Source organism: Dendrobates tinctorius, unplaced genomic scaffold, assembly GCF_039654945.1.
Source record: "Dendrobates tinctorius isolate UK_male_01 unplaced genomic scaffold, ASM3965494v1 ptg000120l, whole genome shotgun sequence".
NCBI classification, from domain to species: domain Eukaryota; kingdom Metazoa; phylum Chordata; class Amphibia; order Anura; family Dendrobatidae; genus Dendrobates; species Dendrobates tinctorius.
In genome coordinates this window covers 19,982,099-20,009,561 of record NW_027361788.1, presented here as the reverse complement: position 1 = coordinate 20,009,561, position 27,463 = coordinate 19,982,099, and the positions used below count along the sequence as shown (strand labels likewise).

The 27,463-nt window shown below is 43.5% G+C and overlaps 1 protein-coding gene across 1 annotated transcript in view; it reads right to left on the bottom strand.

Moving 5' to 3' along the window:
* Positions 1-504: 504 nt before the first annotated feature.
* The window catches only part of AKNA (AT-hook transcription factor), a 41,021-nt gene continuing 14,062 nt past the window's right edge, over positions 505-27,463 (bottom strand). Inside the window, exons 6-22 of the mRNA XM_073590840.1 lie at positions 23,875-24,011; positions 22,583-22,642; positions 22,330-22,442; positions 21,461-21,659; positions 21,215-21,354; positions 19,401-19,913; positions 17,584-17,797; positions 15,540-15,634; positions 14,854-15,068; positions 12,990-13,125; positions 8,464-8,574; positions 7,773-7,864; positions 7,596-7,682; positions 7,413-7,514; positions 6,357-6,461; positions 5,256-5,382; positions 505-4,598 (exon numbers count right to left, since the gene is read on the bottom strand). Of these exons, the coding sequence (XP_073446941.1) occupies positions 4,358-4,598; positions 5,256-5,382; positions 6,357-6,461; positions 7,413-7,514; positions 7,596-7,682; positions 7,773-7,864; positions 8,464-8,574; positions 12,990-13,125; positions 14,854-15,068; positions 15,540-15,634; positions 17,584-17,797; positions 19,401-19,913; positions 21,215-21,354; positions 21,461-21,659; positions 22,330-22,442; positions 22,583-22,642; positions 23,875-24,011 (2,687 nt within the window). The 3' untranslated portion in view covers positions 505-4,357. The remainder of the gene's footprint in view (positions 4,599-5,255; positions 5,383-6,356; positions 6,462-7,412; positions 7,515-7,595; positions 7,683-7,772; positions 7,865-8,463; positions 8,575-12,989; positions 13,126-14,853; positions 15,069-15,539; positions 15,635-17,583; positions 17,798-19,400; positions 19,914-21,214; positions 21,355-21,460; positions 21,660-22,329; positions 22,443-22,582; positions 22,643-23,874; positions 24,012-27,463) is intronic.

The window sequence follows — 27,463 nt, the reverse complement described above, 5'->3', positions numbered from 1 at the left end:
CGGTCACAGCGCTTCTCCCGAAAAAAGTGCATTCGCAACATATAAACAAAAAAGGTATCAATAGAAATGACAGCTTGCAATCCAAAAAAAACAAAACAAAATACAAGCCTTAAAAAATCTCAGTCGATAAAAAAATAAAGTTACTGGTGTCAGAAACTTTAGAATTTTTTTTCACCTAGAAAATGTTAAAAATAAAAACTATAATATTTTGGTTTTGCCGTAATCGTACCGACATGGAGAGTCATCACGCTCGCTCATCACTGCTGTTGATGACTACAGTGGCAGGGATGTCAATCAAGGCTGGAGGATGGTCGGACACCGGACTACCTGACTCTTCAGTACAGTGCCAACGCCTAGTTTACAAGTCTTACAGTCATAAATTGATTTTGCTGCAATAGTGAAAAAACAGACCCAGGCTTTTAAGGAACGTTTGTAAGACATGTAATAAGGACTGATTAGCCGTGGTGGTGGTTCTGGTTTAATGACAAGAAATTTCAATTTTTTGCGAAAAAAAATATTTTTAATGAAAAAATAGATTAGTACAAATGCTTCACACAAAAACAAGATCGACATATACATAGCACAGTGGAAAAAATCATGGAGTCATAAACAATATACATTCACATGAGGTTGATTAGTTGCAGAAATTCCCCTCCATTCGAATGGAGCTTGCAGATAACTGCATCCATGTGTGTAGTATAGAAGTTTCTGCGAGTGAATACACCTTTCCAATCCTTCATTAAAGAAAAAAAACAAAAAACAAAACTTAAAATATTGGAGAAAAAAAAATACAAAAAAAAAAGACAAAACGAATACTAATGATAAATTATTGCGACTGCAGCGAATGAATAAAGGATTAGGATGTGAATCATCTGTAGATCATTTGGCTCAGTTTACCTTTACATTTTGGAAGATATTCACATTATTCTATCATAAGGTTATTGCAGCTTACTTCCATGTAATGTCACTCGCTTTCTCACGTTAAGGCCACTTTCTCCGACGCCTTATCACAAACATATAAATAGACATTAGCATTTTCGTACCAATTTTTCTGGATACAAAAAATATAAATATAAAAAAAAATACAAATATTACAAAATGATTTATATAAAACACAATCAGTGCTTTAAGCCAAGTAATAAAGACTTGGTCGAAACCTACCGTAAAAAAATTGGAATGTATTTAAAGACATTATTAAAAGGTTAAAGGTAGCAGCTGGTACTCAATGTCCTATAGTTCACTCAAAGAGGATCGGTCAAAAAGGTCTGTTTAGTAAATAATTGAGTTTCAATAAAAAAATGGAGCATCTTTTCCTAGACATCTACTGTTCCTCTGTTATTCCAACAGGAAATTCATGCTTACAACTGGTTGTCAACAGGGCGTGTTCTCTTACACCCATCAGACTGCATTCACATGTTGCAGCACTTTTTTTTTTTGCTGCAGTTGCAATTTTCCCTTGACTGCAGAAAAATAACACAAAGTGTGAATGCAGCCTATTCACACTGATAATCGGCAAACCAGTAAGCGTTCATAAGAACTCTCGTTTTTCTGATCATTGACCCATGCAAACCTGTGTCCAATCAGTCAACAAGCAAGTAAAACGCTTGTCTGACAGCCGACAAGCAAGTAAAACGCTCGTCTGACAGACAATTGGATCGTTCTTGCAAGTTATACAATCGTCGTTGTAGGCAGCACATTGCTCAGTGTAAACGGGCCGTGCTGTTGACAACATGATGCCATATAGGGACAGAGTGTTTTATTAATGATACATTATTGTTGGTCCATGTTAAAAAAGAGCCATAAATGAGCACCAATCATAGGACTTCAGATTGTCTTAGAAGTAGAGTTGGTGTGACCTGCAGGGCTCAGTCTTTCAGCATTGACAGGGTTCTGTGGTGGTAAGTCGGGAGACATGAAAACAGCCTCCTGACATCCGCGACTCTTCATTTGATTTGTCAGTCTAGTGCTGCAATGATGATGTCATGCCGGGCTGGATAATCAAAGGAAGAGCCACTGCCAAAGATTATTATTGTAACCAATGGACCAGGTCATACAAATCAATTCACACCAGCTCTACTTACTATGGCTGACAATGGTAATGCTACTTTTGGAAATCTTATCAAACATTTCTATGAAAAATATAGAGGAAAAGCAGCGTTCATTTATAAAAATGTATATCAGAATTGGGGAAATATTTACTATAAAAGACATGTCCGGAGGGATGATGAATTTGCATATGGCTTAGATATTGGTTTCCCAAGGAAGAGAGAAATATGTATTAGAGATTAATCATACAGTATCCGAAAGCAGGCATATGATTCCTTTACAGAGACAAGCAAAAACGTGGCTGCCTGAAAATGGGTGAATGGGTGTAACATGCATGTGACTACAGGTAAGCTCAATGCCAGGCAGCTGCTTCTTTGTGTCTTGGCATGACAGAAGCATCTGGAGTGAGATCTTTACATTAGACCTTCCTGATTTACTTTTTCTCTGCATACAATAATTAATAACCTGCACCCAAAGTCAATAAAATGTAGCAGTGTCCCCGCGGACATCCACACATTGCTTACAAGTAAGGAATGAGGAGACATCAGTCAAGACGATAAAGGTTTGTTCTTAGAAGATGCCAACCTCTGGGACCTTCATGTGCATTTACTGTCCAAAAAGTCATTATTACTTTGTTAAAAAAATGTCACCTAAAAATAAAATAAAAAAATTAAAATATAAAAAAAAATTAAAAAAACTTCAGATATTTCTATCCTAGGAATTTTGAGTGATAACCAATATGGCCATCATTGCAATTTACACAGGTGTCATCATCAAGCTTTCCTAAAGTCCTCAATAGCAAACAAGGTTTTATTGCAACAGGCGGATTTTCTCATTCTGGGGACATCAACCCTAAGGCTATGTGCACACGCTGCGGATTGGTCTGCGGATTTTTTATCTGAGGAACCACAGGTAAAACCGCAGGTAAAATGACCTGCGGTTTTACCTGCGGATTGGCCTGCGGTTTATCATCTCTACAATGGAGGAGATGGTAAACCGCAGCAGAATCCGCAGATAAGAATTGACATGTCATTTCTCTGCGGATTCAAAACCGCAGCTTTTCCGCAGTTAAAAATCAACAGCATGTGCACAGAAAATTGTTAATCCTATAGGATAACATGCTAATGTACACTGTCTGCAGAACTGCTGCAGTTCTGCTGCGGCCAAAACCGCAGTGGAATCACAGCAAAAACCGCAGCGTGTGCACATAGCCTTAGGGTATGTGCGTTAACTGTTTGCTGCATTTTTGTTGTGTTTTTAATCTGAAGGATTTCCTAGTACCAGTAAAAAGAGAATGAGATTCCTGAAGTCTCATGCACATGTTGCTTCTTTTTTTCCTTGCAGATTTGCAGCAGTTTCACATCTACAGCATGTCAATTATTTCAGTGTTCTTGCAGCATTTTTCACCTATTCTAATGGAAAATAAAAATGCATGCTAAAAATGCGTCAGAAACGCGTGTATTTTATGCTGCATTTTCCCTGCCAATATATCAGTGTTTGCAGCAGAAATATCTGCAGCAAATACTTAAAGCGGTCGTTCAGGATTATTTTTATTTAATTTACTATGGGCTGAAAAACTATCAGGAAGTAACTGCTGACTACATGCGTATTCTACCCGGCGCTGGCTGAGAGAGGTCACCAACCGCTCCTGCTGGCGATTCAGCTGCTCTACGTCAACAGAGTAGCTCTTCCTCTTCCGGGCTGCTCTGTCGACAGGGAGTGACTGCCGACATCATGAGGACTGAGAGCCAGCTTCCCACAGTGAAGCAGCTGGGAGCTGGCTGTCAATCAGCATACTGTCAGCAGTGAAGCTCTGTCAACAGAGCAGAACCCCTGCCCTGTCGACGCAAAGAAGCTGCTGAATTGTCAGAAGGAGCGGTCAGTGACCGCTCTGTGCCAGCAGAGAACGGCGCCAGTTAGCAACTACCTGCCTGTTACTTCCTAGACCCATAGTAAAAAAATTAAATAGTTCTGGCAATCCCTTTAATATGTGTACATACCATTATGTAAGGTGTATTAGCTGCCATAGCACTCGTCTCCATCCCTCCTTTGGAAGAAATATGCCTGCTCGGTCTATGTATATGTTTATGGGGAATTTGGGGGTGCAGGAACATCTTTGAGGATTAAGTTAGGATGAATATTCCTATATGTGAAGAGTACCCTGCATTTTTAGAGATTTTTCCTAATCTATAGACCCCTACAAATACAAAATTATCTAAGTAAAAAAATAAGTTAATCTTAGCCAAAAAGCTGATCTGCAGAGTTAACTTGAATTCCAGGCACAAGGAAAGGGTTGCAAGATCTCTGAGATCTAGAACAGGCACGAGCCGCGGAGGTTACATTGTTTGCTGAGATCCGAGGTAAGCGAGCGGCACATCCTCCTGCTGGTGCTTTTTAATTCTTTGGCTGCTTCTAGAGCTTTGTTCAGAGGCCACGTTAAATCAGTGAGTTGCAAGATTTCTGAACTCGGTGGAGGGGTCACTGAATGTGAACGACGTCGCTCAGGTGGGTTATAAGCCACGGGGCTGTAGAAACTGGCTGGTGTACCATAGCTACAAAAAAAGAAAGAACTTTATTTTAGACATATTTCATAAACAGGTAATGTCCATCACACATGGGAGGATAAATCCCTCCGATCATCGGTGGGATAAACTATCTCATACTTCCCAACATATCTGTTAGCAAATACGGAGTTTTAAATCCTACTGGAGAACTGCCCCAAACCATTTGTAAGTGGCCACTTTTGGGTGGTGTTTATGTAACCCTGACCCTTTTGAGACTAGGACATTACCAAAAACCTGTTTGGATTATTCCTACAACTCGTCAAAGAAGGGTCAGCCGAAAAATGGTAGTTGAGATCGCTCGTTCCTGATCATTGTCCCATGCACTCATGGCCAGAAAAAGGGCTATTTGTTGGCTAACTGATTCTTTTCTACAGTCCTAAAGCGCATCAATTGTCGGTAGCACATCCCCTCGTGTATGCAGAAATGAGCTGCTGACAATAATGATGGCAGGGTGAACAAAACTTTGTAAGAACAATAGTTTTCCAGATCTTTTCGAGGTGAGAATAATTCTCAGATATCGTCGATCTGTGCTCTTTTCCTTCCAGTGTAAAAAGAAACCTACGCACAGAAATGTAGGCGGCAGTCTTCTAGGGGAGGCAATGCCTGGTATCTAGTCACACCCCTCATTGTATTGTGGTTGCTTACATTATTGGGGGGCTGTACTGCACAACAGGGGCCTGTATGTAGCTCACGGGAGGAGTATGGCTCATGATCCAAGGGTTGCAGTGTGGTCGTCTCCGAGAACGTTGTTTATTTTGACCAGCACACGTTCCTGTGTTAAGAAAAGAGTGAGATATTAGTTTACTAAAAATACTAAAAAAATGAGGATACATTTCCAAGGTTAGACTCAGTCCAGTATTTTTGTGAGGTGTGATAAAATATGTCATAGATGCAATGAATCTTACTCCGATCTGTTGAATATTTCAATATTTCTTATGTGCAAATTATATCTCCGGTGGAAGAAAGTATGCTACACCTCTAGTGATGCCTGTTGTGGGGTAACTAAATATACAGTGTAAGTAAAGGCTGAGTTAGATGGGTCAATAATCAGGGTCAATGATTTTTTTTGCAGGCTAAAAAATCATCAATATTGGAAGAACATCCTCCTCTAAAACAGGTGATGTACTGCCGATATCATGATATGCGCATTTTGGGGAGCACAGGATTCTGGTCAGCCGGACTAAATGGGCCACTAAATGACCACCAGTCAGCTTGCATGTAGCCGATCGGTGGCCTTTTTATTAGCTGGCACGGCAAGTGTAAATGCACCATGAGGGTACCTTCACATGCTGCGGATTTACTGAAGAAACTTCTGCAATTGCAAAATACGGACAGTACATGGATGCCATCCCACGTGCTCTCCATTTTTTTTTTTTTACAGGGGCATTCACTTGTTTTGGTTTTGTCCTAGTCAGCGTGCAGAGATATACAATCCTTGCATGCTTACACAGGACCCGTTACTGGGTGAGAGAAGGGGCCACTGTCTGATGCAGCATCTTTGTATCTAAGGGCTCATGCAGATGTCCATGAATTTCAGTTCGATCTTGGAACACAGTGCACTAACTGGCAGTGGGTCTACTGATTGAAACATGACAGCTTCATGTATTTCTATGAGACTGTCACGCTTGGGTGGGAGACCAGCAGCCAGTCCATGCATTGCGATCTGAGCAAGACTGGACCAAAATTCACAGACGTCTGCATGAGCCCTAACTATGTTGAAGCAAAGTAGTTTTGTAAAACACTGACCAGTTCCTGGAGAGTCATCAGACTCATTGTTCCCACGGCAGAGTGGACAGTCTGATGGCATTAGTGGAAAGTTCTTCTCCTTTTTTGATGTTTTCTTGAACTCTGCTAAAAACAAAATAGAGAGATAAAAAAGCATTCATGTGTAAAGATATTGTCGGCATCTATTAAGGGTTGCATTACAGTATGCAAAAAAAAATATTTGCAGAGTTGTCTCAATATAGCTTCAAAGAGGTTGTCCTACAAACGACATTTACTGTTTCACCTATTAATAGGGTAAGTGATAAATGTATGATAACTTGAGGAGTAAAAGCCTCCCCACACACATTAGATCGCCTCCCAACTCAATACAGACAAATTATGTCAGAGGACAGAAGAATTGGAAGATGAAATTCAATCGCCCAATCCTCCTTCTTCAATTTATTTACACTGCCAGATACTGGGACTCCCACCATTCCCTAGGACAGGGGTTCTGAGTCTCTTCCTCCTCAGTAAGCTGCAGTTGACCACGCACCCTTCCGACTCATTCTCTATCTATATGGTCGATGGACTCAGTTCTCAGTTCAGTACGCAGTTCTCTGTCAGGCCCATACACTTACAATGGAGCGGCAGGTTGCAAATGTGACCACCACTTCATGTAAATGGCTAGTGTCCAAACTTTTTTTTTTTTTAAACTCTTTTTATTGAAAGATTCCACTGAATAAACAGCAGACTAGTGTCCCAACTTGGTAGCTGTATTACATTACTTGCTGACTGCTACGGGTCCAGCCGCTGGGACATCCACTGATCCTAAGAATTAGGCTGTGAACTGCCCCATTATAGTGGCCACCTATAGGTGATAACTTTCCAAATAAAGACAACCTCTTTAAGATCCTCCACACAGCGATCATGCAGTAACGGGGACTTGAAACCCTTGTTCTAGTGATCAGCGGTGGTTTCATTGGTAGCACAAACGACCTTTGTGGGACAACCTATCACTATGATGGACCTGTTAATAGGAGAACATCAGTATGGTGCCCACACGGGGATATATTAGGATGATTTTTTTGCTGGCCGTACCTGAATTCTTCCTTTCATTCTCTTGACACCTCTGACAAGGTGAGATAGTAAAATGTTCAGTTTGGGGGGGAGGAGGAGATCTTGAGACTTGATATTGAGTCCCTAAACAAGGAAAAGAAACAGTATTAATATTATAATAGACAAAAAGTAGATAGATTTCATCTGAGATACCTAAGCAGTCACCTGTATAAGCTCCTTGAACGCGCTGTCCGCCTTGTGTGGGAGAACGGCAACGATCATGGTCACGTGGCATAAAACTGCCAAAATATCCTTGGTACCAGGAAGAAAATTCACTGATCAGTCCATTTACAACCACATCTACAACCGCGGCTTCTCTGCTCCTTGAAGGGTGGCACTTACCTTCCTTTGTTTCCTTCGCAGGAGACCCACGTTTAGATATAGGAGTACCCAAGTCAGAGGCGAAGTTCGGAGCCTTCCCGTCATGTAGATTCCTACAGAGTATTAACAATGTTCATATCCTAAAAGTTTAGGTTACGAAATGGCTAATGGGAGAAGGCGAGGAACAAAAAATTGAAACAGATCGTGTCATAAGGTGGGGGAGATTCTAAAAGGTATTTTTTTGGATATACAGAGGGGACTTATATACAGGGTGCTAAAGGTGGTGGTTTTAGCTTATATTGGGAACATCTGGTGGCCACCAGAAACAATAGACTATCATCAGTCAAATCTGGATAGTCCGACAGCCTAATGTGAATGGCAGCCCTTGACAAATGATTGTCGGGGAAGTTAAGGATCCGGCATGTCCGATTTTGGACTTCCAATCCTTTTGTTCACCAGGATATAAGCTGCCTCCAGAGAAGTTTGGAAGAGGCTCTCATAGAGAACACGGGAACATTCGGCTGAATTGAGTGCTCCTGTGTATGGGATTGTTGGATGAGACAGCAGAACAATCGCTCATCCGACAGATATCTATTGTGTATCTTGAGCTTTAGGAGCAACTTCAGAGCAAAATTCTGCATAGATCCAATTAGTTAGTGGTCACTAATATTGCTGGAGATAAACCACAGCGCATCCTCCGCACGTCACTTACTGATTTGTCGCTGACTGTCCTGATCTTCCTCGGATTGGAGAGCAATGCAGACTGCTTTCGAGATGCTTACGCAGCTGATTCACCTCCTTCTGTAGATTGTAGATGGCCTGGCTGAAAGCAGAGAATAAAAACGCATAGAGAAAATGCTTACTGGCTTTACACAAGGCAGGTGGAGCCGAACTGAAGCACGCTGAGTCCCGATGTCACCACGTAAAAGATCTATTCTCATCTCGAACCACTGCTTCTAGGGGACAATGCCACTGTTATATGGTAACTGATGATGCCACTATTGCCTTCTGTCTGATTCATACAGAATCCTTCTTAGTATAAAATCATGGACTTTTATGGGTGACGTATTACGAGTGTGTGTGCATGAGCCCCTAGAGGTGTCAGTATACAGCCCCACCTTACATATCTACGTAGTGCTATGATTATCATGTTATGTACAACTGTGGCAAACATACAGCGGAACAAAGATTACACACATACTCCCGTCTATACTAATGCTATAGACACTGTATGTCCATAGGGGGCACCACAGCACTCCAGTCTCTAGAACACAGGACACCTAGATACCAGTCGTTATACACAACAACAGATGAGGGAGAGGGGAGATTATGGAGGAGGCGCAGAGTGTACAGGAGTAAGGATGGGAAGTAATGTGTTATAGTGGAACACTTCTCTATTCTAAGCACACTATATGGATAAAAGTATTGTGATACAAGTCTTAATTCTTGATTTTAGGGTTTCTCATTCAGTCCCCTCACTGCCAGTGTATAACATCCGGACCCTCGCCCAGGGTATAGATCATTCGGCCCATTGCCTTCCGGTGTAAAACATCAAGCCCCCTCACCCCCAGTGCATAACATATGGCCCTTCAATCCCCATATCTAACATCCTGCCCCTTGCCCTCCGGTGTATAACATCTGACTCGCCCCCAGAAGCCGTGGGGTACTTGGTGCCGGGCCCGTTGACTTCAATGGGAGATGTGGCAGTGACCCGGTCCGTGGCCTCAGGCGGTCAATGTAAAAGGGGTAGAGTTATGGGGATAAAGTTGTTGAGATGATTCGTTACGCCACCTGTGGTTTCTGGTCAGTTTGACCAGCGCTGCAGGGTTGCTTCTCTGGGACAGATGGTGTGTTGCAGCAATGATGTTGAAGCTCCCCACAGGTGGAGCTGTAGTCCCAGGCAGTGTAGATGAGGTTGGCAAGTGGGGAGATGGTGTAAAGAAGTAGATGTAGCAGAGCCGGGTGTAAGGTGCAAGAATAAGTGGAGGACACAAGGGCATGTAGTTCCAAGGCTTTACTCACAGTCTGGTGCATAAAGATGCCCGCTTCGGTGCCGTGTCCTCCAGGTCAGGGGCTCAGCCAACTCCCAGGCAAGGTAAAGTACATCTTTCCAGCACTCCTCCAACATGTGTCTTCTCTGAACGTCTCCACACTAGCGCCTAATCTGAAGTACTTGTAGTTGCGTATTAAACTCAAGTTCCTCCTTCTTGATGTTACTTAGAACTCTACTTGTACGGCAGACAGCTGTAGCCTGCTTCGGGGACTCCTTCCTATCATGTCCCGGCTCACCCATGTTGCTGTTGTGCCCCCAAGTCTTAGATGGGAATAAAGTGGTGACGACTTCTATTCCTCCGGTTTCTGCTGCAGGAACATCAGTATCCATACAACCTCGGGGACCGGACCCCGGCCATGCGCTTCAAACTTGAGGAAGGGCTCTGCTCTGACCCTAGTCCTTAGTTCTCGTCTCCTTACGTTCCGTATTAAACTACCTTCCTTCTGAAGAATCAGGCTTTCTATGGCTCTTTCCTGTGCCAGCAGCTCCAGGTCACAGGAGTCTGCTGCAGCACTTCCTTCACTCCATCCCTCTCAGGGGATCTTCTCTCACAGAATGACCCTTTCCTAATATTCTCCGCTCTCTTGTGCAGTCTAAGCTCCACCCACCTACCAGCACTCTTCATGTTCCAAGCAGGGAGCCACAAAGGTTGCTCTGCTACAATACTGGTGTGCGTGTGGGATGTAAGTGTTGGAGTGTGGTCAGGTGTCTCCATCTTACCTGGATAGTGGGGCACCACACCTCAGGAGGAGGTGCAGCACCTCTGTGGGGACTTAACCCTCAGGGGCGCCACACATCCAGCCCCCTCACCCCCATTGCATAACATATGGCCCTTCAATCTCCGTATCTAACATCCTGCCCCTTGCCCTCTGGTGTATAACATCCAGCTCCTCATCACCTTTATCTAACATTCGGCCTCTCAGCCCTGGTGTATAACATCCGGCCAACACAGTGCTGTTTGCTTTAACTAACGTATGACAGAAAGGCCAGTGGTGAAGAGCTCACTGATACCAGCGCAGTCCTATGATAGGAGCCATCGGGGTAACAAGTCTGTTTCTGACATCTGTTGACCCCTAAATCTTCCCTCATCACCTGTGAGTGATATTATTGAGAAGTGAAAGGAATCGCAGCAACTTAGCCACGAAGTGGAGACCCTGTAATGTTACAGAGCGGGGGGGGGGGGGGGGGAGAATCCTGTGGAGCAGAGGGCAGATAAATCACCAACGCTCTGCTGACTCCATAACTGAGAAAGTCCAGACCTCCTTTGGTATTAACCTCAGCACAAACAACACTGCGCCCCGCCTGGAGCTTCATGGCCGAGCAGCTGCATGCAGCCGTACATCACCAAGCACAATGCCGACTGTTGGATGCAGTGGTGTAAAGCTTCCACCACTGGACTCTGGAGAAGATGTGTTCTGTGCAGTGATGGATCACACTTCTCTATCTGGCATCTGATGGAGGAGTCTGGGTTTGGTGAATGCCAGGAAACCGCTACCTCCTGACTGCATTGTGCCGACTGCACCGTTTGGTGGAGGAGGATAATGCTTTGGGCTTACTTTTCAGGATTTGGTCTTGGCCCCTTAGTTCCAGTGAAAAGAAATCTTAATGCTTCACAACAAGACATAATGGACAATTGTAGCTTCCAGCTTTGTGGGAACAGTTTGGGGAAGATCCTTTTCTGTCCCCGATGATTGCGCCCAATGTACAAGCTCCATAGAAACAATGTAGGGCGGAGTGTGGTGGGGGAAGAACATGAGGGGCCGCACAAAGTCCGGACCTCAGCCCCATATAACACCTTTGGGATGAACTAGAATGGAGACTCTCATCCCGGCCTTTCCCCAACATCAGAGTCTGACCTCACAAATACTCTTCTGGATGAAAGGGGCAAGAATTCCCATAAATGCCTCCAAAATCTTGTAGAAATCCATTATATCTGCAGAAGGGCAGAAGCCATAATAATCTCTTGGAATGCAGAATGTGAGGTCAGATAAAATCATGGATTTGGACTGTGGAGGGGACACACACTGCCCATATAGGAAACATGGTCATCCCCGGCAATGATGCCCACTAGATGACCCTTAACTGTCTAGCTAGGAACCTTTCAGTAGTCTCCTTTGTGAACTCTTCTTTTCTACTTATAAATCTAATACCAGTAATCCCGTTGCTGCTCCTGCCCCTCTGAATGATCCCTCTCCCGTTCTTCTCAGCTAATTGGTCAATAGGGATTACCTACCTGTATCCACCTGTCAGATGATCCCTCACGGGATGTACTGTCTTAGAGAGCAGCATGTAACCTAATACAACTTAGCACAATTATTATCAGTCCTATACAGAGATTGATCTAGTTCCAAGCGCCACGATAATAATATAAACCATAGGTCGTATCTAAGCGAATGGTTAAATGTTGGTAAAGTGGAGTATTTGGCTATTTTTAGAGAGTTGATTCTGACGTCTTTATTAGATCAAGTCTTAGTGAAATCCCATGTCAGATGATAACTGGCTTTAATAATTAGGCTAATCAATGAATATACAGGTGCATTTAGCGAGCAGAAGAATGCTGCGAGGACCGGATGGTCTGGACGTCAAATTTTGTGCTGTACTAGAAAGTATTTGTGGCTATACACAATATTGTACGGCACATACAGAGCACAACCTGCGACCTGGGGGCCACATCCAGGCCTGTGTGACCTCTAGAGATCTGGACTCAGACATGGTTTCACCATTTTACAAAATAGTGACAAAACTGACATTTTTTTTTTGCAGCAATTCTGGAAAAGCGCTGCAAAACCAATGTGATAGATCGCTGAGTACACCTATGCTGCCATAGTTCTTGGCAGCGCCAATCCTGTTTACACGGGATGCTACACCGCCAAAAACGATCTTTTACACAGCACAATAGATCGTTACACTTGATGAACAAGGCAGCCTGTTTAGAGATGATGAATCGTGACATGACTGTTTTTTAGCAGTAGAAACACTGGGGGCAATAATAATGCACCAGGAAGCTAAAACGTACAAGTATTTATGGTTTCTTGTTTTCACTTTAAAGGCAAAGCTCTTATTCTTATATAAAGCACAATATTTTTTATGTCCTTGAAGCTCCCCTTTAAAGTGGGATAGATAGAAGATGGGATTAACATAAAGACTAAATAAAACAGAGATAAAAGGATTCAGTCTAAACTTACTCTTTTGCGGTACGAGACTGTAGAATGTCTTCATCAGGAGTTGATAGGTCTTCCATCGGTGAAAGCAGCTGAGAGGCACCGGGTGAAGGTTCGGCAATGACATTATTATAGGCCTCCTGCTCAGAGCATGATTCATCTGGTGGAAAGGGACAGATGGGTAAGGATGAAGGGGATTGTAGGTCTCTTGATCTGAACTTATAGCCTCATATGAGGCTATATGTTCGGGTCAGGATATCTGCTGTCAGTCCAGGTATTGCGGTCTGACTTATTTATTCCTTATGGGACTGCTGAAGAAATCTTGAGATTGGTGGAGGTTCCTCGGCGGTCGGACCCCAAAGACTAACAAGTTATTCCCTATCCTATGAATGCAAGTGAATTATATAATGCAAACTACCATTCCCTTGCATGCTGCTGGTATACATAGAGTTTGCCATTTCTAAGGCACCATTGAATAAAGATAAACACATCTTAGTTGTTTTGATGGGGAGGGGGGTACACAAGCCAAGACCCTCACCAAAAGCTAAACCAAAAGAGCAGAAATGCTCAGCTGAGAACAAAACAGGCTTAAAGGGAATCTGTCACCCCTTTTTTGAGATATCATATAATGATATCATTCAATTGTGTGTCACATAAGGATTCTCTTAGTACTTTTGCTTCCCCCTGACCCCGCACCTTTCATGCATAAATACCTTTTTTATATCGATTCAGATGTATGTAAACTGCCACGGTCCGGTCCAATGGGCGGGGCTTATTCAACTGCTCCCCCCTCCCTGTCTTGCTCTACACAAGAAGAAATGCGTAGAGCAAGACAGAGAGGGGGGAGCAGTTGAATAAGCCCCGCCCATCAGACCGGACAGTGGCAGTTTACCTACATCTGAACTGATATAAAAAAGGTATTTATGCATGAAAGGTGCGGGGTCAGGGGGAAGCAAAAGTACTAAGAGAATCCTTATGTGACACAAAATTGAATGATATCATTATATATCTCAAAAAAGGGGTGACAGATTCCCTTTAATAGAAAGTCTGTGGGCTGAATTTATCAAGGTGTTTTAAGACAGAATTCTGTTGTAAAACACCTTGAAATGTTGCAAAAGTTTTGCTAAAAAAATTTTTATGCCGCTAATGGCCAGCTCCTCCAACGTTTAGAAAAGTTAGTGGCACGGGGACAAGACAGGGAGTGACAAAGCGCATACGACTAAAGGTATGACGCGGTCAGGATCGCTGGTACATCGCTAAGTGGTCGCTAGTGAGCTGCCACATAGGCAGATCTCACTAGCGACATCGCTGGGGACGGGATCGCTACTTACCTGTCAGACGAGGCGATCCTGCGTCCTCCCGCCCGGCTCCACGCGTCGCTCGTCCTCACAGCAGGAAGCGCCGCAGGAAGCTGACGACGAGAAACAGTCCTGAACGTTCTCGCGCGATCAGCGATAACCAGCGGGGGAGTCGGTCGGAGGTAAGTATCAGACACAGAGATATCGCTAGCAATATCGCTATAACGTCACTAGTTATAGCGATATTGCTAGCGATATCTCTTAGTGTGACATGCCCTTAAGTGTTCTCTAGTCCCTGCCTGGAGTAACATTTCTGAAGGGAGCATACAACAGTTCACTTGAGCACCAACTTCATTAAGAAGCGCACACCTCTTAATACATTTGGTGCCTCTTTCCACAGAGTACAGTTCGTCAGCGCTGATGTACCAGAGGACAGCAAAACTTTTGACATATCTGTTTGACATGTGGAAAGTTTTCGAAGATTGCAATCACTACCATCTGCCTTGCAGCTCTTCTTAAAGCAGACCTCAGGGCGACACGTCAGGAACTCTGAAAAACAAAAAGTAAATTCCTGAAATGCAAGGACTCACCAATGTGCTCTGCGCTCTCACTTTCGGTGAGACTCTTGGGGCCTGGGGAAGGAGAGCTAGCTTCTGAGGGACCCGTCCAACGGTTATTTGGTTTTATCTTGTCCCATACTGTCTTGCGATTTCTGGATAAGGGGTCACCAGCTTTAGAGGAGGAGTGTCTGCCACTTATATTTGGAGAATTAGAGTTGGGGTCTGGTGCTTCTTCTGGATCTTCCCTGGGAGTAGAAAAGATTGAGATGATGGATATTAGATAAATACAATTTTAGGAGAAATGTTATCCTTATGCCTTATTATTGTATTTATATGTAACAGAAATATAACCACTGCTTAACCAAAACTGTAATGCAAGATAACAAAAACATGGGCAGAGTGGAAACACATCCCAATCATGTGTTCCCCATTTTATTTAGGGAATCATAGAACGACATTTGGCAACCATTTATCTCAGTCGAGGTCATATGCCATAATTCACCATATATCCTATGATGTGTTAAAGCTTACACGCTGTATAGGTGTAATAAGCACTCCCGATGATCCTGCAGAAAGCACTCAAGATCAGACATGAGATATTATCTAACAAATTGGAAAATTGCATTCAGTGAAACTAAACCTGTTTTCTCATAGATGGCTGTGATTACAGCAATGTAGAAGATATAGGAAAGAAGAAAGGAGAAAGAGGGTCTTACTGAGTAAGTCTTAGATGATCTCTCTGCTTTTGGATGGACCGACTACTTTCTGATCCAAGAAATCCACTGTCAGTTTCTGGGGACAGAATTCTCCTCTGTATAACAGAAAAAAAGGATTCATAAATATAACAACAGCAAAATCATTAAAGGTTATAAAAAGTACAAAAACAAAACATACAGTTACATGGTTTGTCTTATCGCTCCATCTGGGCACTAGGGGGGTCCTCCTTCAAGAACTCCTCTTCAAGACAGAACGAAGAACTGCTGACAAGTGTGGGGACTCGGCCATCCATCTATTAAGGCCCCGTCACACATAGCGATCTTGCTAGCGAGATCGCTGCTGAGTCACAAGTTTTGTCACACACAGCGATCTCACCAGCAAGATCGCTGTGTATGACAGCGATCAGCCCCCCTGCCGGTATTGCTGATCGCTCTGGGAAACCTCCGGACTTTTCTTTGGTCACTGGTCTCCCGCTGGCCAGCACGCATCGCTGCGTGTGACAGGCGGGATACCAGCGTTCTGCTGGTAACTAACGTACACATCGGGTATCCAAGAGACGGGCGTCCCTTAGATACACGATGTGTACGTTAGTTACCAGCGCGCTGATGCAACAGCACGCTGGTAACTAACGTACACAGCGACGCCGCACGCTCGGCGTCGCTGTGCTGATCGCTGGTGAAGCTGTCTGTTTGACAGCTCACCAGCGATCATGTAGCGATTCACCAGCGATCCTGGCACGTTGATATCGTTGTCGGGATCGCTGGTGAGTCGCTATGTGTGACGGGGCCCTTACACTGACATCTATCCATTTAATAGACTCCACGTAATATTACATTCCACCTGCAACTGGCTAAGGCTGCACCCAGCAAAATCAGTGGTACGCCCTTGGTCTCCTGTACTGTCTACGCCGTCACAACCTTTTTTATCTAACAAGTCAACGGTTTATGAAATTACATTACTGATCCTAAATATCTCACCTCTAAATGTGAAAAATCTACATTTAATGTGCTGTAGAATAGTCTATTGTCCCCTGTTATCAGTCATTACAGATTGAGGTGTGGATAACAACTGTGGTATTCTTCAAAGGACAGGATGTCTTGTAATGCCCCCCTCCCCCTCCATTATCACTTTATCTCACATATCTCCAGATACATTTACTTACTTGTGTTATCACTAATAATCTGTGTTCCTCTCCCTAAACAATTCCCTTCTCTTCCCAATCTACCGTTAAAGCAGCAGCCAGGCTCATATTTCTGTCCAGCTGTGACATACAGTAGATGCTTCCACCCTGTGCCAGTCATTTCACTGGTTGCACATCTGCTACAGAATCACCTACATTCACTCAAAAAGCTTTCCACAACACTGAACTACGTCTCTTGTTTCATCTCTGTCTACCATCCTATCGCTGCTCTCTGTTATTCTGATATCCTTCTACTCCAGTCTCAATAACTTTTCTTGTGCTGCACCAGTTCTCTGGAATGCGCTACCCCGGACAATTCAGTTAATTCCCGGCATCCTCAATATTAAGCATGCCCTAAAAACACATCTTCTTAGGCAGGCCTATCACATCATCTCACTACTCTATCTGTTCTCAGGTCGCCCTTCCTATATTTCTCTTAGAATCTGATCCTTTCGACCACGTGTTCACCTCACACGCCTTGCTCTCAGTAGTACTTTGTATCTGAACATTCACAGACACTGGCTGGTGAACCATTCATGCAGCTATACATAAATATCCTTATGTATTATAAAAGATGGCTGCACCATACAATACAATTTACCTTTTGCGTCATCCGTATTTCTTTATAGATTGCAAGCTCTTCTGAGCAGGGCCCTCACTTGTTCTCTTTGAATTATTGAATGTTACTCTGCAATGTCTGATTCTATTTATACATATACCCTCTGAATTGTAAGTATTAATCCCTGTATCATAAGAGTCCACGTAATCGTAGGTTTACATGATTACTTCTTACGTGTTACATGAGGCACACAATGCTCCGTACATGAATGCACAATTGATATCTTTAGAATGAAGAGTCTTACCTGAGAAACACTTCCCTTAGTCCTCAATGGCTTCTTCTCGGCAGGGGGGCTGACACTCTTGCTGCTGCCGCTCCTATGTGACTGGGGGCTTCGTGCACTCTCCTCGTTGACTGAAGGCATGGCTGTTGGGGTCCGGGAGTGCTGCCCTCTCACATGGGGCATTGAAGAACTCAGAGAAACCCGCGGGGGGAATGTTTTTGAGCCTTGAGACATCCTGATGGAACACAGACATTTTTATATGTAGACAGCTCCAGTGCAGAATGACAGATCCATAGCTGTGCCGGGCTACAGATCCCTTTCCATACTAGGGTATGATTTAAAACCAATATGGAAGCTAAAGTCAGGACTGGATTAAGGACGGGTGGAGGTATACAGATCGCTGTGCACAGTCCTTCTCTTGTTCCTTGCTATCCACATGCGGACACTAGTGTCATGCTTGCTATATATTAGATACCAATATACTGAGTATAAATTCAGGAAAAAAGAGTGGGCACACAGTGATCTGCAGAGGGGCTAAAGTGACGTGGTTAATCTAGGTGTTAGATTTTTCTAAATATTCATATAATCTCATTTTCACAAATTATTCCTGGTTTCACACACCAATTTAAGTAGGACCACAATGTATGAACTTGCAATGGAAAAGATCAGTTTAGCCAGAAGTAAAAAAAAATCAGCAAACTTGTGTGCCGTAAACAAGCCTCCAGGAGTCCTTCTACATGGATTACACACTGCTAAGGGAGAGACTGGTTCTCCTTAAAGGCAATCTGTCACTAGAGCACAATGATGATCTGAGAGCAGCATGATGGAGGGGCAGAGAGGCTGATTCCATCAATGTCACTTGTCGGTCTGCTTGCAGTCATTTTGATACAATCACTGGTTTCTGTGCTGCAAAACTACACCACTGATTGGCTGTTTTCTGTGTACACTGTATATTGACAGAAGCTGTTAATCAGTGGTGGGGGCGTGGCTGGACTAGGCCTGTAGAGATAATCTCCTGCTCATAAAACACTGATTTTATTGAAACAGCAACCTACAGCCCAGTAAGTGATACATCGCTGGAATCAGGCTTTCAACCTCTACATTATACTGCGCTCAGAATACACAGCAAAAATCTGCTGACAGATTCCCTTTAAGGAGCCCAGCCGAGCAAAGAGTCTGGCAACGCCATATGGGAAAAAGTATGCAAAATGAAAAAAAAAGTCTCATAAGTGCCATTATTGGATGGTGATAGCCTATAAGTCACTATTCGCCCCTTTTTCAAGGCTTTTAAAATTATCAATCTCATCTATAGCCGGCTGTTTCAAGATCTGCTGCATTCAAGCCAGCCAAACTCTGCTGTATACCTACAAAGGCAAGCACCCTGAAACAGGTTTCTGTACTCAAGTTTGGCCATTATCTCTAGTCATGTGGCAAAGCTTGTTAAAGAATTGGACACTGGCGAGTAAGGAAGCTCCCTCACTAAGTGGCACTACGGTAGATGAATTATCTATTTGGTCAGTTGATTCATGCTGCCCGAAGTACAGTTTTCTCTCTATGTGTGTATTGGGAGAGACTTGTCAATCTAGCTGAGCAGAGAGGGTGAAACTGGTAGGTACCTACGTCCGTGGCTAGACATCCTAATCACCACATCCCCCATTTCTCTGAACCATACAGATTTGCAATAAAAGAGCTTATCTCAGATTCATGCAACCGGTGGTTCGGGCAGCATAAATCATCTGACAGGTTTCCGTGCTTTTTTGTACCATCCACTAGTAAAACAGTAGCCAGAACATCTCAGTTAGTAACAAAAGATCTTTGATCACCCCTTAGACAAGCACCTTCTCACTACTGATGGTTTCATTTCATCGGGAGAGATCCTTTGTCCACTTAATACAGAGGATATTCTGTGATGTGCCATGGGCAATGACGTGTGTCCAGAAATAATCCCACTAGGTGCGTCATGCTGGTGGGTTGAGGACCTCTCAGTAGGATGATGCACGTGTGGTGAAGAAGTTATTGGATGGCTTCGGGGACTATCTAATTGTGTGTGCTGTTTCGGCCTTTGAATATGGTGGTCATGAGGACTGACAGTTTGTAAATGGTCCTCATAATCCTGTGATGTCACAGATGTGAAAGGATCAGGCTGTCTCGTATCTCGTATAGCTTCCTGTGTCCTGAGAGATGTCAAGTGAACCAGTGGTCTTCCTTTTTGTGACCTGCTTTCATCTGAATGTCCCTGAGAAGGGGCATCCTGGGGGTGGTCGTGAGGTTTAGAGCTCTGTGGTGGTTGCTGCGGCCACTCTTCTAGCTCTGATCCAAGTGCATCAGGAAGAGACTTGAAGCTACTGTATCTGGAGAATGGAGAAACAGTGGAAATTACTACTGATACTGGAATACCAAAGTCAAACATTTGTTTGCAAGGTGACAGTGACAATGTTGCTTAAGGGGAATGTCTCATTGTTCAAAATGGTAATAAATATGCAAAGAATAGAAAGTTCTACAACTAATCATTGCTGTCACCTCGGGTCCCATATTCACTTTCTTCTGCGGCTCACATCATTAGCTAAGTCAGTCCCCTTCTTTGCTTATGTTTCACCCATTGCAGAGAAGGGGGGCTGGTTTAGCTATTGAAATAAGCAATCAGGGAACCCTCAAAAACAAAACACTGCTAATATGCTGACACTGGGAATTCTGCCCAGTGATGATCATGAGGACATAAATGGAGCTACTGAACCCAGGACCAGAGTTTATAGATTGTAAATGTTATAACGTACTATTTTACACACATTTAAAGGGCGTTTGACACCCACAAAAAAACTAATTAAACCAGTTATATTGGTATGTATGGGACTTAGCCCCAATAAAAATCATGTTGGCAGTATAGCTTTTCATGGCTTAGTTGCTGCAAAAAAAATTTGATTGCAAATGAGGGGCTTTAGTGCATCCTTAGAGAAGCCAAGAGCTCAGAGCACCATTACGCTCTATTTGTATATTGAGCACTTTGTCACATTTTGATGGACAGCTTGAAATCAATTCAGTGGATCTGCACCTCTGCAAGGACACTACAGGAGCCCAGCCGAGTTCACTGACATTGCTGGTTCTCGGGTCCTGTCTGCGGCTGTCGCTCAGTGCTGTACTGCAGACAGGAGCGAGCGATGAGCACCCGCAGTAACACTATGTTAGCGTGGCTGGGCTCCTGAAGTGTCCGTGTGGAGGTGAAAAGCCACTGATTGAGTTCAGGTAGTGCCCTGTCAATCACGATATTACAAAATACTCAGTATGCAAACTGAGGGGGCGTCACGGAGCATGGAGCCCTTGGCCATGCTAAGGGCCATGCTAAAAGTGCATCAAAGCACCCCTCGTTTGCATACTAAATATTTTTTTTACATAAACTATTAAAATCTATACTACAGGTATGATTCTTATCTGAGTCCCCTACATACCCGTATAGGTGGTAAATTAACAGCTTGGGGTGACTGTCTCTCTTTAATTAAAATGTTATTTATCTAGACAACCCCCTTAATGTTGAAATAAACTGAGCTAAGAAAATAAATCTTCAAACTTTAGAATTATTACTATTTTCTCATATCACATAGAATTTATTTCCCATAATTTAGGCCACTATTATTTGCAGCAAAATTGAGAAACTCACGTAGATAGCAAGGTGCCATAGTCTCGCTCCACCTGCTTGTGCTTGTGGAGTAGAGGCTGCGGTAAGTATTCAGCTGGATCTTCCTTACTTAATGTCTCCACATCAGCTTTAGAGGTGCTGAGGGGCTCTGGAGATAAGATCTGAAAGGAGAGTGATGTAAGACATCTTTGTGGACGGTATCCAGGAGCAGGTAAAGGTATGTACATTACGGTATATGAAGTATGTGTATGTCTTTATGATACTTGCCTGGGGGTAAGGGGTTTGTAGAGCTGGAATAGGCGCTGAGGCCGATGGAATTGGAGCATTTCCTAAATGATGGGCTGTAATTTTGTCTTCTAGGTTATTTCTTAATTGAGAGTTTGGAGAAGACAAAGGAGAGTTTTCTACTTGTTCTTGCAATTCCTCCAGTTGGACGCCCAGTTGGAATATGGCTTCTTCCAGTTCCCTGTCCCAAAAGCATATAGATTGTACAATAAGAAGCTTCAATATATATCACCTACAAGCAGCAAGTCTGTGCACATCACAAGCAGGGACTTAGCCGACAGCTTTCAGTTGCTTTTCATAACTGAAAGCCGACGGCTCTCATTAGAAATAAAATTACTCAGTACTGCAGGCAGGCACCTTCATAATGCCATTAACCTGCAGATTAACCCAGTATCTGCAAGTCAATAGCATTATTGGACCTGGCAGGTTCCCTTTAAAAGGGGTGTCCATTGCTTGGACGAACCCTTCTTAAATACTGTATACTCAGGCACTCACCTTCCGCATTAACACCATTCCAGCAATGTTGATGCTCGATCTCCTGTTGGTCACATGACATTGATATGCTAAGTGAGCGCTGCAGCTGATCACTCTGCCCTCAGACAAAACTTAGACATCTGAGGGAAGTTTGAGAACTGCGCCCCACTAGCAGTTGCTGATTGGCTGCAACGCTCACTTGACATAACAATGTCACGTGAGCACTGACAAACAAGGCGCCGACATCACTGGAATGGCATCGGTGCGGAAGGTCAGTATCTGTTATTTTTGTTTTAGGCTGTAAAATACAGTGTTTAAGAAGGTGTTGTCTGATTAGTGGACAACTCCTCTAATGCTCAAATGAACCTAGCTTTTACCTTTTTGGATCTAGCTTGCCAGTCAAGTTCCCAGAACTATTACGTTGCTGTTCTTGTGCCTTTAAATATCTTTGTTCCAGCAAATCCAAAGAACCTCGCAATTCTCTCACTGCCTGGAATGGAAAAGAGGGAATAGCAGATAAGACCACCATAGAATGACATGCAGTAATGCGCCTAATAGTCAATTTTAAGAAAATGAAGCAATTAAACAGTGGTAAGTTCCTTTGGATCAATTTGGAAATAGAAATATTACCTGTTGTTGTTCTCCAGGAGTCAAGTTCCCGCTGTGCAGCAATTCTTCAAAAAGTTCCACCTGTCAGTAAGATTTAATGCATATAAGTTACTAATAATGAAAGTGCCGAGTCTGCAGTGTGTCTGTCAATTATATGGAAGGTACATTATGATTCTAACCCCTTCCTCCACATGGATATGGGCTCAAACACTAACCTATAAGTTACATCCCTAAAGTTACAGATGTAGCCTTTCTAACCTAAGGTGCAACGCCGTAACTACACCATGACGCCAAAAAATATCTTTAGGCAGAAAACTCGGTGTTGAAACTGAAAAAGTACAAGCAATTTTACAGTAAGCTGTGTGTACATGAGAAATAACACTATTCGTGCCCTTATATGATGATGTTATAGAATTTTCTCCTCTGTGGACTCTGTCTTCAATTTTCTGCTATATTTGGCACTAGATGGTGGAAATTAGCTGCTATGATGTCTCCCTTACACAGTACACACATACATGAGAGATTCCTGCTCTACTGTCTGTATGTACAGAAGCGGTAGCATAATGGAGGACATTATACAGAAGTACTGAGCAGTGTATCTGTGAATTCTACACTAAAGTGTGATAAACACGTGCTAGAAAGAAGAAACAGAAACTCTGCATCTTTTTCACTCTCCTCTTCCTCCCATTCTCCGCTCCATAGACATCAACAGGCAGCTTTAATCTGATCCCTCTGAACTGGCAGGCAGTTTGTCTTGTTTTGACCAATGCAGATTTCAGAATTATTATTATTATTTATTGTTATAGCGCCATTTATTCCATGGTGCTTTACATGTAAGGAGGGGTATACATAATAAAAACAATAATGTTAAACAATACAAGTCATAACTGGTACAGGAGGAGAGAGGACCCTGCCCGCGAGGGCTCACAATCTACAAGGGATGGGTGAAAATACAGTAGGAGAGGGTAGAGCTGGTCATGCAGCGGCTTGGTCGATCGGTAGAATAAAAGATGATTTCGGGAGGTGGAGAAAGAAATGGATTTCTCTAACTAGCTATATTATAAAGTTTCTTATATTTGCTTGTACTATTAATTTCGGCAAGGTTTGTGAATCTGATAGTGGCCTTGTAACATACCACGGGCCATTAAACACGAGTAGTTGGGTTTCAAGTTACAGTTCTCTGCATCAAGATATATTGCCACATTGTGGTTTTGGTGTCAAGTTAAAAAAACAATACATCTGTTCTATATGTTGAGCAACTTTATGAGAATTATAATGTAAAAAAAAAAATGTGCTGACTGTACAAATATTACCTCTCGGTAAAGGGTCTCTAAGTGAGACATGAGAGTGGAGGAAACGTCTTCAGGAGGATGAAGAGAGGATGAACCTGAGGTTTCTGGTAACAAATGGTCCAAGGAGGTCACGGAAGGTTTCTGATGGTCAGAGGAACCTACATCAAAACACAAGAAGAGCTTTTTGTAACCTAATAATCTGAGCTCTTTTTTTGACACAGACAGTTATGAAACTTTGCACTTTATTTGGAAATTTGTCTTCATTCCTGTAAAAAAAACTGCATGTAAGCGGCTTCCAAGCTCCAGCTTTTCCCCAGTCTATATTCCTGCCTTCAGCTGCATTGATATCAGGACGTACTCATGTGGCGTACAGCTGATGGCAGTGATGGGTTAGCTCCTGTCTCCTCCTTGTCATAATAATCTTGTAATCTTGTACATCAGGCTTGACAGACCCTCACTGGCCCCTGTACAAAATACCATAATGCAGGGGTGGGCAATTCATTTCCCCAAAGGGTCACATGAGAAATCATGACATTTGTTGAGGGCTGAATCAACCAGCCTAACATAATTCTGCTTATTATTATTATTATTTTGTAATTCAATATTGAGCAGAATAAAGTATGCTGAGCAGCAGCTCCTGTTAATATATGTTAGGATACGGCTTATTGTAACATGTATTCTTACCTTTTATTCAGCCTTAAGTATATTCCCCAAAGCATCCTCCCCCACAATATAATGTCTCCATAGCCCACCACACAGTGTAATGTCCCCCTAGTTCTCTCCACCCACTGCATGATGTCCCACAGCCTCCAACACACAGTATGGTGTAACTATAGCCCCTCTACACATGGTATGATATCCCCATAGCCCCCCCCCACACATGGTATGATGTCCCGACAGCCCCTCACACAGTATAATGTCTCCATAGCCCCCTCTCCCTACTGTATAATGTCCTCACAGACACGGTATGATGTCCCCACAGCCCCCCACACACAGTATGGTACCACTTCAGCCCTCCACACACCATATGATTCCCCCACACACAGTATGTCCCCACAGCCCCAAACGATCAGTATGATGCCCCACAGTCCACACAGAATATGACTGCTCCACAGCCCATTACACACAGTAAGAAGCTGCCATAGTCCCCCACACACAGTATCAGACCCCTACAGACCTTCATACACTATATGATGCCCCCAAACACAGTATGTCTCCATACCCCCCACACACAGTATGATGTCCCCACAGCACCACACACATATTATAATTTCCTCACAGCCCCCACACACACTATGATGCCACCATAGCCCGTCACACACAGTATGAAGCCCTGACAGTCCCCACACACAATTATGATGTCCCCTCAGCCTCACGTACAGTATGATATCCCAACACATAAATAATAATCTTTAGCAGCAAATCATAAGTGATTTTGACATACAGCCATTATTATCTGATGTTATAAGTTGGTTATATACGAGGGGAGTTGATTAAATATTTCCCCTGAGCAACTTCTATTTATCGGAGGACAGAAACTGCACATGTGTAATGATATAAGTTTCTATATGTTACATGCCAATTTGCAACTCAGAACTGATAGCTGTCTTGATTTCACAGGTGTTGAAGTGGTGTGAGGTTTGATAATGGAACCAATGGAATACACAGCAGTCATCAAGTTCCTTTACTTGAAAGGCCACACACCAAAGGAGACGGTCAATGAGATGAAAGAGATCTATGGTGATGATTCCCCATCATATGATGTAGTCAAAAACTGGCATCGTCAATTCAAATGTGGTCGATCTTCGGTACAAACAGCTCCAATTCCAGGGCGACCCCACTCTGCTATAGATGAACACACCATACACCAAGTGGAGGTCGCCATTTTGGAAAATCGCAGCTTATCCATTCGCCACCTAGCCCAAAATGTCAAGATTAGTGTGGGGTTTGTGGAAAAAAATCATCCAAGACCATCTTCACATTCATAAGGTGTTCACTCGCTGGGTTCCCCAGCTGCTCACACCTTTCCAGAAGCAGGGACGAGTCGAATGCTCTCAGGCTCTATTGACGATGTGCCATGGAAACCAAGAGGACTTTTTCAACAGACTGATCACACAGGATGAAAGCTGGGTTCATCACTGTGATCCTGAGACTAAAGTATATTTGAAGCAATGGAAGCATCAAGACTCACTGCCTCCAAAGAAGGCACATGCTCAACCCTCTGCAGGCAAGGTCATGTCACAGTATTTTGGGACCAACATCACGAAACAATCACTGACCTCAGGGAGACCAGTCAAATAAAACACTGCGGCAGCCGGCAAAGGCGCTCAATCAGTGAAATCCTAAGTGCAATGCTCCATGGGAAATTCGAATATGCAAATAAAGTCCATGGAGCCTCATTTAAGAGTCTCAAACACGGGACTAGCCAGATCTTCCTCCAGGGAAGGAACCAGCCAAGGGGTGGCTCCTTTCGGAAACCACCATTACCACCATATTAAGTGGCCCTTTAAGTCAATATCCAGCTCTTTACGAGTTTACAGATATGACAAGGGAAATACCAAGGCCAGGTATCAATCTACAGACAGCTGTTTCGGGGTGTTGCCCCTCATCAGTGTGGAGTAGGATTCTGGCTAGGTGGGAGCAATGCCTAGTAGACCAACATCACAAAACAATCACTGACCTCAGGGAGACCAGTCAAAGAAAACACTGCGGCAGCCAGAAAAGGCGCTCAATCAGTGAAATCCTAGGTGCAATGCTCCCTGGGAAATACGAATATGCAAATAAAGTCCGTGGAGCCTCATTTAAGAGTCTTTTTATCCCCTATTAGCTGCCGGCATAGACATCGGGGGCTTATCTACATCGGGGCCCTCAACAGGGAAGAGCAGTGCGCCTGCGCCGGAGCCATGACAGGATGGGAGAAGAGGACGTCATCGCATGAAGAAGGGAGGCGCCGGACGGGACGGCGACACCCATCGGACCGGACCACCCACCTCGGTGAGTATAATATAACGTGTTTTTCTTCTCTTTCAGGTTACATTGGAGGCTTATCTACAGCATTACAGAATGCAGTAGATAAGCCCCCGATGTCTATGCCAGCAGCTGCAAAGCCAAAAAAAGGGTGACAGATCCCCTTTAAATGAGGCTCCACGGACTTTATTTGAGTATTTTGGGACCAGCACAGTATAGTATTGATGGATTTCCTAGCAAAGGGTTCCAAGATCACTGGGGCATACTATGCTTCACTGCTGCGGAAATTGCGGGAGGCCATCAAAACCAAGAGACATGCCTTGCTCACCAAAGATGTTTGCCTTCTGCAAGACAATGCACCAGTTCACCACTCATATGTTGCCCAAATGGAAGCATGCTCCTGTGGCTTTGAAATTCTACCACATCCCCCTTATTCATTCGACCGCACAACATCAGACTTCCACCTCTTTCCAACAATGAAGTTATTTTTGAAGGGCAAGTATTTTCCAGATGAGACTGATTTCCGAAGTCACAACGTGGCTTTTGGCGCAACATGTCGACTTATACAAGCGAAGTGTTTACAGTTGCTTAAAGAGATGGTAGAAGCGTGTCCCTAGGTGGCACCTATGTAGAGAAGGACTAA